We start from the raw sequence: 13025 nt of genomic DNA, 5'->3' as shown, positions 1-13025 counted from the left end.
AGCCAGGCCTCAAATGTGGACACACCCTCATCTTGTTGGGCAAAGGACAGGGTGAAGTCTAAGACTTCTTGTGGTGGAGTGACTAATCTGAGTGACCTGACGACTGAGTGCGACAAGGATCTCAGACTTTGTGCGTATCTCAGGGCCTTCCTCTCGACCGGCACCTCAATCATTGAGGCATTGAACGTCAAGCCGCCAGTCACTCCCAGAGCGGACAAAACTATGCGGAGTCGAACAATGCCACCAGCTGGCATGCAGGAGTACTGCACACAAAACAATCCCCGATTCAGTCTGAAGTCTGGGGATAATTCTAAGGTAAGGAATCTGTGGTTAGAAGTCTCTTGCAGATAAATGGAGAAAGTTGGAAAAGTTGGAAAATGATTTCACACACAGCATAGCAGAAATTCTCTTTGAATTCTAAAGTGAGTGTCTTCGTCTAATGCACCATCTTGTGACAAGTGAGAACTTGTTGATATCAAAGTATAAACGGGTGAGCACAGAAATGCTGTCAAACTAAATATTAAATTAACACTTTACACAGCTGAAAATCAGTCAAATTAATCATAGGCCTGTAAGTCCACAACTGAAGTCATACATTTGTCAACAATGCCAAAAAAAAGAAATGTTTTATTTATAAACATGTTAAATTCAACTTCAGTGCCGGACAAAAGTAACTCTTGAAATATGAAGGAAAGGTCTTAGAGGAAAGCAGCTCTATATTCCTGCTTCAGAGTTCATTAACCGTTCTCCACATAACGAGCTTGAGGCACTCCACATCCAACTCAGCCATTAAACTTTTATCCGGGAGATCTTGGACATTCAGTAAGAGTTCAAAGTTGTGATGAGAAAAATGGCACTGACATAAAACTTGTATACCACCACTAACCTGGAAGATTAGATCTTCCCGAACCATATATATATATTGGTTTCATAATTTAGGAGCATGGCAGACTGTTTCTACTACAAGGTAGAACGAGTTAAAATGGGATGCCCACATAGTCCGTCACTTACCAAAGACCTCGTTTAAGGTAAAAATCCTTTTAAGATGCGTCAGCTGGATATAGTGTAGTGCAGGGAGGTCCAGAATGGTGGACATACAACAGAACAAGTGAAGATGAACCAGATATGACAATCTAACTGTTGAAGGAATAGTGCTAATTGTATTAACTATCTGAGGACGTAATTTCACATGTGGAACAGTGAAACAAACCAATTGTGTCTGAACTTCTGGATGATTTTGTTTTGAAAAATATTTCCTTCCAGGTATGTATTGGTATTTTTAGAATCCCCCAAGTCTCGGGAATCATTGTTCCTAAAATGAAAGAGGGGAGTTTGTACAGGTGCTTTAGGGGAAGATTTTGTCCACTCCCAAGTCAGGTGGCATCAACAGCATACAGCCTGCTAATAAAAGTTTTGAAATTACTTTATTTGCTATGAACAATTTTCATATAGACACAGGGTTCAGTTGTAACAACCATCTTTTAGCACTACAAGGAAGTGTGTCACTGAGTGTGTGGACAGAGGTGCGTGCCCGCAAGGATGCTTGCTCACGCACACGATCCTGGATCACGGGGATGCAGGACACACGGTCCTGTGTGGTATGTACACTTTTGTTTGTTATTTGTAATTTTAGTTTTTTTAAACAGCAGCCAAGTCAATTTACAGTTTAAAAATCAAATAAAAAAATTCTTTAAAAAAAATAAAATGGGGAACCCAATTCATCTGTAGTCTTAGGAGTGCCCCCTACTGGTGAGAAGAGGCAGGTAATCAGCAGGAAGAGTGCGAGGGGTCCGCTTCGGCGAGGATGGAGACCGGTGAGCATGTCCACGAACATGAGACTAGTACTGACTCAACTGATAATAATGAAGACAGGCAGAATATGAAATAATCTGTGAGAGAAGGACAACTAGCCACTGAATGTTAACACAGGAAAGTTCAAGACGGCCACCTGTGGACACCATAGGAGCTCGGAAGCGGCGCGGAGACGGTGTGAGGCCCCGGATGAGAATACAAGGCATGACAGGAAGCATGTGACAAGACAAAAGTATAAAAGTGAAAGAATTGAGGAAAACCAGGCTAAGCAGTCCCTCAAGTAAGTAAGTGGTGATGCAACTTATAGGAATCCGCAGAGATGAAACCAGGTCTCCACCCAGCCAGCTGCAGATTAGAAGCAGGTTTTTGTGCCACTGATTCCTAGAAGAGAGTACAGAAAAGGAGCCCCCTGGATAAGAGGATTTAACAGGCAAAACATTACACATCACCGGGGGCATCAATACAACTCCTAAGTAAGGCAGGACTGGCCCCTCTTCTAGCTCTGCTTCAAAGCATAAATCCACGTCTTAAGACACAGAGGGTCTCAGCTAAAACCCCTCAGCTGATATCTTAAAGGCAGGTCAGAGTAGGACAACCAACCTCGGTAAAACACACTGATCGCCTTTTATTAAAAAGCTAAAACTATTTCAAACAATTTAAAACCCTCAGAACTATTTCAGACATGTGTCTTTTCACTGTTCTGTTAACATTCAAGAAAGAAAGAGACATTCTTGGCCCAAGGGGCACAAACTACAAACTGGTAGTTTGTGTCTACTGTAAAGGTCAACATTCTGTGTGGGCCCTCAGGTTTCAAATGTGAACTACCAAGACCATTGTTAAGCTCCCTGAGCCAGGCAGGCAGGGAGAAAGTTTTGCAGAGTCTTGCAGACAGTGCCCATTCTCCCACTTCCAAACTACCCTTAACCAGTCGCCAGTCCAGTGACAAGCTGAAAGGCCCTGTGGTTATCAAAAGCACAGCGATTCTGCTGCACAAGTGTAGGTTCCAACATATAAACCTGGGCCATAGATATTTATAATACTCTCAGTACTGAGTGATCCAATGCAAACTTGATGGAACCGCAGAATATCTCGCTAATAGGCCACGCTCACCCAACACCAAGTACTGTGCAAAAAATCCTCTGAAGATGTGGGCACGTTGAGATGGCTACACTAGATGTTCTTCGTCATTCCTTCATAAAGCTATTCCCACGATGATAACTACCTTAGTTTTCATTCCTGTGGGTGAAATACAAATGGTATTAAATCATGCCTGCACACTTTGAAACGTTGCGTGGTCCCATGAATATATATATTTGGCTAAGGCTCTTCACAACGGTTCCCCTGAACTTCAGAGGTGAACTCTACCATGCAGCTCTGGCTCTTGCACTCTGTGAGGGACCCTCATACTAAGTTGTATAGGGAGCAGTTATTACACCATCACTGTAGTTGTCTAAGCCAGACTGATAACTTCTTCATTTCCAGCTGGGCCCCATGCCCAGTCATATCAATTGCATTCCCTACATCTAAATGAATCTCTAGCCAGTTTTTTGCACTGGTAAGCTCCCCATCTACCTTCGATACAAAATGCAACGTCAAACACCTATCAATGGCTGCCTTACCAATTCAAAGATGAACAACGAATTTAACTTGTGCAGAAGACTCACATTTCAGACTGCTGACCTGTTTAATCAAGTCTGGTTAATTTGCCCGTCAAAGGCAATCCTTGGGAACGAGACTATGTTGCTCAGTCTCAAAGAGACCCCTCAGGATCATGGTTTGCATGGATGGTAGTGTCTAATGCAGAGCTGTGAGCAAGGGACAGAGAGAAGGCAGAAGTGGTCTGGGGCGATGCAGGCTGAGAGGAAAGAGGGAGTCTTGGTCAGATGAAGTATGAGCATCACCTTGAAGTGCTGTATGGGAAGAACCAGTGTTTGCAAATCAGTTAGACAGAAGGCAGTATGATGGATGAGTTGAGATACAAGATGGACACATTGCAAGGGCATCTCTTAGATGTTTGGCAGTGACAGCATCACCACATTGAGGAATCTGATGGACTTTCCTCTTCTCCACAAAGAACTGACAGCCTGCAAGAAAATGCACAACCAGGGGGAATCTGCGAAAAGGGAAAGCATCCCTGCAATGCAGCGCCGCCTTTTACGATGTGGTTCTGGCAGTCCTTCAGCTTGGCTGGGAAACATGGCAATGTTGTGGGGAAAATGCCAGGATTCAACAGATCTATACGTTAGGCTCCATGGACCAGCAGGGAGGGTCATTTTAACATTCATATAGGGGTGTGGTGTAAGGATCCTACTATTTATAGAAAACTGCACAGTGCACTGTCACTAGTGGGCACAAGTCAGGTAGTTCTATGGGGTGGGAAATGTAGGAGAAGGAATGGAGGGGAATACTTCTGCAGCGCTCAAACAGCACAGTAGCTTGAAGACCCCTGCTTTGTCCACCAGACAGTATGGACATGCACTCAACTCACTAGATCTGGGGCGCGCACCAAGGCAACAGGAATAGATATGACATGTGCCAGCAGGAGAAAGGACTAGAGAATTAAGTCTACGATTAGGCATAGATAGATGGTAATGGGAGGCCATCTGGGGAGTGGACGACACACGACCCCTTCTCCAACGACCTCAGCTAAAGTTACATCCAGCTCCAGACACTGTTTGTCCATGACTAACCCCTGCTATCAGCCCCTTAATTTCAAGAATACAGTTGGACCTGTCAGGCGTGCACAACCCATTGAAAATGAATGTTCCAAGAACGTGCTCAGACTGATGGAAACAGGAGGTTGCAGCTAAGAAAGGTGACATCTTTGAAAGGGCAGCGCAAAACGCAACTTGGGGTGTTGGGACTGGAAAAGGAAAACTTGAAACATCTGTCCCATCCAGATTACAGCTCCCACAGCCTCTGCTATCAAGAAGGCTGGGCTGGCTTTCAGTGGTAACAGGCACCTCATTCCTTGTGCCCCTGATAACCTCTCCCAAAGAGCCCTTCTCACTGGGGAGGACGGGGCCAGTCAATCGGAGGTTTCTGATATGCCGATGGGAGAGGAAACGGGTGGCTCTCCAAGCCACGCTTGGTATCGCTCTCCTATTTCACCTCTCGGCACAACCATTTTCAGCAGTTCAGTCCATGTCGTCATCCAGGATGCCAGCCCGGTGGTGCTCCTCATATATCTCCCTCACCGCTAGGATCCGATTCAGCATGTTCTCCAGCATCGCTTTCTCCATAGGGAGGACAGAGTACCAGAGCGGCGACTCTGCCACGCAAGAGCGCTCCGGCTGCTGATAGAAAACATCACTGCGATTCTTCAGAGCTTCTGGGCTGCGGACAGATAAAAAAACATGGTATGTTAGCTGGCATTTCAAAGAACGTACCAAAGTACTCACTCAACCACAAGACCAAAACAAATATCAGCACGCTAAGCCGCAGGAGCGTTACAGAAAAGGCTATATAACCAAAAAAGGTATTGTCAGCTACTAGCGTGATGCAGTGTGCAATCACCAATGGCAGGCAGTCCTGGCCTTTGGCACCCACAACATGCCTCCTACACGAGTGAGCAGCAGCCTTGAACAAAAATCCTTCACAAATACATGAAGCTTGTCACCATCAACCTCCAACTATGCCAGTGACTGCCAGTTGCTTGAATGAACTGTCGTTTTCCATAGCAGAAAGAGGCAAAGTAAGGGGATGGAAACTTACTTTCTGGTGACTTCTCGCCACAGATTATCTACTACGCCTTCCCATGGTTTTCAACCCGACTAATGGCAGAAACGGAAACTGCTTCTCTACTTACTTCGAATTGAGAACTATTCATGGCCAGGGAAAAACCGAGCCATACAATAGTTTTGACAATAGTTTGCTGGGGATGCGGTAAAGGGAGAAACTCTACATTAGGACTAACAAGTAACTATAAAGCTAGCTCTTTGAACACCTCGGATGCAGGAGGATACACGTAGCACGAAACAGCAAGTGTCCTGCACAAACTACTTGGCCAAATTGTGCATCTCCATGTTGAAGACTCGCGCATAGCACAGCACTGTTTTATGGACCGGTCTGCGCAATATAAACACCAATGCAGAAAATAAGGAAATACACATGCTGCACATCCTGACTTTGGCCACTTCTTGCCTGGGTAGATCTAGGGTTATCTGGAGTCCGACTGCCATGAAGTGTTACGGGTATTATGCTTTGAGGCGACCGTCTCATTCACTGAACTCAAGATGCATGATTTTAGTTCAAAAGATCAAGACCAGAAGACTACATCAATTTATTCCGAATCTTCTTTGTGGAGATATACCCATAACAGAAGAGGAAGTTAAAGTGTAGAATTTCTTTGCAAAGAGTGCTATTAGTTACAAGGATTGCTGACTACCAGGCATATTGAACTGTGTGGATGTAGGTCTGTCTAATGTGTTCTGACGGATGCTAGTGTGTGACACATCATGGCAAGGGGGAAGGGAGGCTAGTGGGGGAGGGTAGACACTCCTCCCCAACAAAAAAAAAAAGAGGACTTTTACTGTGGGATGGGGTCGGAAGCTAGCCTGGTGTGTGGTGGCTACCTAAGGTACTTACACCTTATTCCAGGTCCAGGTACCCCACATTAGTGAAATGTAGGCAGTGTCTAGAAGCCAGGCTCTCTAGAGGTAGCTGTGGATGAGCAGCCAAGGCTTATCTAGGAGACATGCAAAGCTCATGCATTACCACATTAGTCACACAGTACTCACACACATGAAAACCATACAGTGTTACAAAAATAAAGTGTAGGAAGTTGGCTCTGTATGCACTATTTCAAAGTAAGGAATAGTGGGCATCCCAGCTAGTGGAGATGCCCGCCCCCCCGGACACAACCCCCACTTTTGGCAGCAAGTCTGGGGATATAATGAAAAAAACAAGGAGTCACCCCCTCAGCTAGGTCCACCCCTAAGGTGACCAGAGCTGAGGTGACCCCCTCCTTGGAAAATCCTCCATCTTGTTTTGGATGATTTAGCCCAACAGGAATAGGGATGTGCCCAACTCCTCAAAAGGAGGAGGCACAATGAGGGTGTAGCCACCCTCAGGGACAGTAGTCATTGGCTACTGCCCTCCAGCCCTAACACACCCCTGAATTTAGTATTTAGGGGCGACCCTGAACCCAGGAAATCAGATTCCTGATGACCTAAAAGGAGGACTGCTTAGATGAAAAAACCTGCAGAGAAGAAGGAAGACAACTGCTTTGGCCCCAGCCCTACCGACCGGACTCCAACTTCAGAGAACCTGCACTAGCGATGCATCCTGCGGGCCCAGCGACTTCCGCTGACTCAGAGGACTACCCTGCACCTAAGAAGGATCAAGAACTCCTGTGGCCAGTGGACCTGTGTAAGGAAATGGCTCCCTGTTGCAATTACCCCCCACTTTTTGCCTGATACTGATGCTGACTTGACTGAGAAGTGTGCTGGGACCCTGCTAACCAGGCCCCAGCACCAGTGTTCTTTCACCTAAAATGTACCATTGTCTCCACAATTGGCACAACCCTGGCACCCAGGTAAGTCCCTTGTAACTGGTACCAAGGGCCCTGATGCCAGGGAAGGTCTCTAAGGGCTGCAGCATGTCTTATGCCACCCTAGGGACCCCTCACTCAGCACAGACACACTGCTCCCCTCAGGGTGCCATGCCAACCTCACACTGCCGGTGGCATAGCTAAGTCACCCCTCTAGCAGGCCTTACAGCCCTAAGGCAGGGTGCACTATACCACAGGTGAGGGCATAGGTGCATGAGCACTATGCCCCTACAGTGTCTAAGCAAAACCTTAGACATTGTAAGTGCAGGGTAGCCATAAGAGTATATGGTCTGGGAGTCTGTCAAAAACGAACTCCACAGCTCCATAATGGCTACACTGAATACTGGGAAGTTTGGTATCAAACGTCTCAGCACAATAAATGCACACTGATGCCAGTGTGCAATGTATTGTAAAATACACCCAGAGGGCATCTTAGAGATTCCCCCTGAAAACATACCTGTAAGAAAATGCCTCCTTGGCATGGTTACCCCCTGACTTTTTGGCTTTGCTGATGCTAAGTTATGATTTGAAAGTGTGCTGGGACCCTGCTAACCAGGCCCCAGCACCAGTGTTCTTTCCCTAAACCTGTACTTTTGTTTCCACAATTGGTACACCCTGGCATCCAGGTAAGTCCCTTGTAACTGGTACCCCCGGTACCAAGGGCCCTGATGCCAGGGAAGGTCTCTAAGGGCTGCAGCATGTCTTATGCCACCCTGGGGACCCCTCACTCAGCACAGACACACTGCTTGCCAGCTTGTGTGTGCTAGTGGGGATAAAAAGACTAAGTCGACATGGCACTCCCCTCAGGGTGCCATGCCAGCTTCACACTGCCTATGAAGTATAGATAAGTCACCCCTCTAGCAGGCCTTACAGCCCTAAGGCAGGGTGCACTATACCATAGGTGAGGGCATAAGTGCATGAGCACTATGCCCCTACAGTGTCTAAGCAAAACCTTAGACATTGTAAGTGCAGGGTAGCCATAAGAGTATATGGTCTGGGAGTCTGTCATGCACGAACTCCACAGCACCATAATGGCTACACTGAAAACTGTGAAGTTTGGTATTAAACTTCTCAGCACAATAAATGCACACTGATGCCAGTGTACATTTATAACGGCCGGGTGCAGTGTGAAAACCGGCGTCGGGTTTTATATAGGAAGAAATGGAGGGACCCAGGGGTGTTGGTTCCAGGCGTCGGGTCCCTTGTTACAGGCAGTCGCAGTCAGGGGGAACCTCTGGATTTCCCCTGCAGGCGTCGCTGTGGGGGCTCAGGGGGGTCGTCTCTGGTTACTCACGGGCTCGCAGTCGCCGGGGAGTCCTCCCTGAAGTGTTGGTTTTCCGCAGGTTGAGCCGGGGGCGTTGGGTGCAGAGTGGAAAGTCTCACGCTTACGGCGGGAAACGTGAAGTCTTTAAAGTTGTTTCTTTGTTGCAAGAAAGGTGCAGGTTGTTGAACAGAGCCGCTGTTCACTGGAGTTTCTTGGTCCTTGGTTGCAGGGCAGTCCTCTGAGGCTTCAGAGGTCGCTAGTCCCTGTTGGATGTGTCGCTGTTGCAGTTTTCTTCAAAGTTTGGAGACGGGCCGGTAGGGCTGGGGCCAAAGCAGTTGTCGTCTCCGACTTCGCTGCAGGGCTTCAGGTCAGCAGTCCTTCTTCTTGTTAAGGTTGCAGGAATCTAGTTTCCTAGGTTCTGGGGAGCCCCTAAATACTGACTTTAGGGGTGTGTTCAGGTCTGGGAGGGCAGTAGCCAATGACTACTGTCCTGGAGGGTGGCTACACTCTCTTTGTGCCTCGTCTCTGTGGGGAGGGGGGGGAGGGGGCACATCCCTAATTCTATTGGGGGAATCCTCCACTCACAAGATGGAGGATTTCTAAAAGTAAGGGTCACCTCAGCTCAGGACACCTTAGGGGCTGTCCTGACTGGTGGGTGGCTCCTCCTTGTTTTTCTAATTATCTCCTCCAGCCTTGCGCCAAAATTGGGGGCAGTGGCCGGAGGGGCAGGCATCTCCACTAGCTGGGATGCCCTGTATCACTGTAACAAAAGGGGTGAGCCTTTGAGGCTCACCTCCAGGTTTTACAGTTCCAGCAGGGGGAGGTGAGAAGCTCCTCCACACAGTACAGGCTTTGTCCCTGGTCACAGAGTGACAAAGGCACTCTCCCCATGTGGCCATCAACATGTCTGGTGTGTGGCAGGCTGCTAAAACTAGTCAGCCTACACGGATAGTAGGTTAAGGTTTCAGGGGGCACCTCTAAGGTGCCCTCTGGGGTGTATGTTACAATAAAATGTACACTGGCATCAGTGTGCATTTATTGTGCTGAGAAGTTTAATACCAAACTTCACAGTTTTCAGTGTAGCCATTATGGTGCTGTGGAGTTCGTGCATGACAGACTCCCAGACCATATACTCTTATGGCTACCCTGCACTTACAATGTCTAAGGTTTTGCTTAGACACTGTAGGGGCATAGTGCTCATGCACTTATGCCCTCACCTGTGGTATAGTGCACCCTGCCTTAGGGCTGTAAGGCCTGCTAGAGGGGTGACTTAGCTATGCCACAGGCAGTGTGAGGTTGGCATGGCACTCTGAGGGGAGTGCCATGTCGACTTAGTTATTTTCTCCCCACCAGCACACACAAGCTGAGAGGCAGTGTGCATGTGCTGAGTGAGGGGTCCCTAGGGTGGCACAAGACATGCTGCATGCCTTCCCTGGCATCAGGGCCCTTGGTACCAGGGGTACCAGTTACAAGGGACTTACGTGAGTGCCAGGGTTGTGCCAATTGTGGAGACAAAGGTACAGTTTAGGGAAAGAACACTGGTGCTGAAGCCTGGTTAGCAGGGTCCCAGCACACTTTCAAATCATAACTTAGCATCAGCAAAGGCAAAAAGTCAGGGGGTAACCATGCCAAGGAGGCATTTCCTTACAAAGCATTATTACAAAAAAGTCTACCAAGATGGCCACCAGAGAAAAAAAGAGCCCAAATGCAGCACACATCACCCAAATGTATTTCAAGTATAGCCCAATGACATAAGTATGACAAAAACATAATTTCTTTGCAGTTTTATATTGTACAGACTTGACCCGAAGGTATTGAAGCACTTTACATGCACATCAGTTATATTACACAAAGACCTATTCATTTTGGTTTTAGGCATGGGAAGATTAATTGATCTGCCCCCAGTCACAGGATTTTGAGCTTACACCATTCACTGCTAGTTACCCCAGATATTACATCACTCAAGAAATCTTCTAGGACATAATTGTTAATATCACTGTAACATTTGCAAAAAGATTATTCATGAGAAACTGTGCATGGCGAAGGGGCGAGTTAGTTACCTTAGGGCACGAGTTATAATTATTTGATATAACTAACTATAAAAGTACATTCAGACCTGGATGCATGTGCTAGGATTGGCATGCTCGCTAATTCATGTGATCTAGGTGGACTGTCTGTCCTGGTCAGTGCATGGCAGTTTCCTGGAATCCTATGGGCTCCTATATTGGCATTCTCTGCCCTGGATCGGGGGTGGCTAAGTTCCTCCTGATCCACATCAATTGTCAAAGAGGAATGGTTGTATTCTACTACACCCCCAAAACACGGTCATCCTCATTCTTCCTCATCTGCGCCAGAGCACTTCGAACGAGGCACTGTGCTCCGTTTGAGCAACGTCTATCTTCTGTTGATTATTCACCTGTTTTGGCACCAAAATACTATAGATACAAGACAGGTTCTCCTGTTATAATTTACAATAACCATGCAAAAAACATTATAGACCATATGTAGGAAGCTGCCTCTATAGTGCACTAACGTGAGGTACACAGTGCAGAGTCCACTGGATCCCCAAGGGCTTGCAGAGGCAGAAGTAAATGGCTCTAGTGCTCTCTTTGTGGGAGTGTTGGCGAGCAGCTAGGCTTATCAAGGAGTCGTGTTAAGCACTTGTTGTACTCAAAGGCGATAAATGAGACACACCCTCAAAGAATAAATCAAATACCAATTTAGAACATTAACAGTTGCTTTTATTAATGCTTTGAACCAAAGAACTTCGTTATAAAGGTAAACAGTTTAAAAAAAAAAAAATCAACAGTGCAATTGTCAGTCTTTAATGTCATCCTATAGGAGGGAAACAAGGATGCAGTGTCACAGGAAAGTACAGAACTTACAATCCTAGTCCTCAGGGCTTTAGGCTAGCACAAGGCAAGGTTTAGGTTTGTACCAGGAGTGCACTCTCAGAGGTGCGGGCAGCTGGTTGCAGAGGTCAAAGCCTGAGTCGGTGCCCAATGTTAGCCAAAGGAGACTGGAGGAGGTGGAGTGAAGAGACACTGCTTCCAGGTAAGTGCCAGTGGCAGAAGAGGTTGATCTTTGGCGGTTGATTCGAGCACCAGGAGGGGGCCACAAGGCAGCACCAAACTTACATCCTCAGGGGCACAACAAAGCAATGGGCGCCCAATGCTATCCAACGGAGAAAGGGGGGTATCCGCTGCAGCTCTGCTTCCAGGTGAGTAAAGCAGAGTCAGGGGTCGATATCCTGATGTTGAAGTAAGTACGGTGGGGGGGGGGGGGGGGGGGGGGGTGACAAGGCAGCACCCACAGGGCCAGCCAGGTGCACAGGGCCAACAGAGCATTGGCCAGGAGAGGTCAACCTACATCTGGCCAGATAAGCTGAGGAGCCAGGGGTCATAGGGACACAGATGATCAGCACCCCAAGGCACACAGGTTGTGAGTGCAGGGGTGTCTTTAGGTGTCCGAATCGGCTTACCAGGCAGGTCGGGGTCAAGGGGAGTCCTCAAGATTTAGGCTGCAAGCATCACTGGCTGTCTGGCAGGAATCAGTCCGTAGTGGACTCTTGGTCAGAAGAGTCAGGGAACCTTCACAGAACAGGTGGGACACTTGGACTCGAGCCAAGGGCGGCGGGTGAAGTGGTCACTTCTGGTGTCCAGCTTTGCTGTTTCTCTGGCAGGCTTCCTCAAAGACGGTTTCTTCTAGACATGTCCGCTGCCACAGGAGCGCTTGGTCTTTATCAAAGGTAGGTAGTCCTCCCAAGGCTTTGGAGGACGCTGGGTGGCAGGGCAGTCATCTTGGTGCAGGTTTCTTTGAAGGCTGCAGAAAGGCCGGTAGGGCGGGCGCCAAGTCAGCTGTTGTCTTCAGTCTTCTCTGCTAGCAATGCGGCAGGCTCTTCCTAGCTTGCAGGAATCTTATTCTAGGGTTCAGGGGTGCCCTCTAAATACTGAATTTCAAAACGTTACAGGGACTGCCAGGTGGTAGCCAATGGGCTACTCACCTTTAGGGTGACTGCACCCTTTCTATGACCACTTCATTTGGGAAGTGGCATAAGCCTAACCCTAGTGTTCTAATTTCTTCCATGCAAGATGGAGGAATTTAAAAAGTAGTGTCCACTTCAGCTAGTCCACCCTAGGGATGGGACTGGCATGAAGTGGGTGTTTCTCCTAATTTGCTTAAACTTCCTGGCAGTCCTGCCACCAAATGTGAGGTCAGGAACTGGGGGTCGACCTCCTCCACCATTTGGAGAGGCCCGGGTCGCATTTCAAAGGTGGCAAGGCCTTTGAAGCTACCCTTCCTGGAATGTCAATCATGCCTGGGAGAAGAGGTCACACCACTGCCAAGAGCAGGCCTTTGTTCTGAGCCCTCGAGAGCACTGGCTCTCACCTCAGGGGA

The 13025-nt window shown here is 47.7% G+C and overlaps 1 protein-coding gene across 5 annotated transcripts in view; it reads right to left on the bottom strand.

Moving 5' to 3' along the window:
- Positions 1 to 607: 607 nt before the first annotated feature.
- The window catches only part of ZMYM3 (zinc finger MYM-type containing 3), a 451376-nt gene continuing 438958 nt past the window's right edge, over positions 608 to 13025 (bottom strand). For all 5 annotated transcript variants that reach the window (XM_069209214.1, XM_069209211.1, XM_069209204.1 and 2 more), the window contains one exon: positions 608 to 5148. In XM_069209214.1, coding sequence (XP_069065315.1) covers positions 4950 to 5148 — 199 coding nt within the window. In that variant the 3' untranslated portion in view covers positions 608 to 4949. The remainder of the gene's footprint in view (positions 5149 to 13025) is intronic.

This window comes from Pleurodeles waltl, chromosome 2_1 (genome assembly GCF_031143425.1).
Source record: "Pleurodeles waltl isolate 20211129_DDA chromosome 2_1, aPleWal1.hap1.20221129, whole genome shotgun sequence".
Classification (NCBI taxonomy): domain Eukaryota; kingdom Metazoa; phylum Chordata; class Amphibia; order Caudata; family Salamandridae; genus Pleurodeles; species Pleurodeles waltl.
This window is presented reverse-complemented; position numbering and strand designations above follow the sequence as displayed.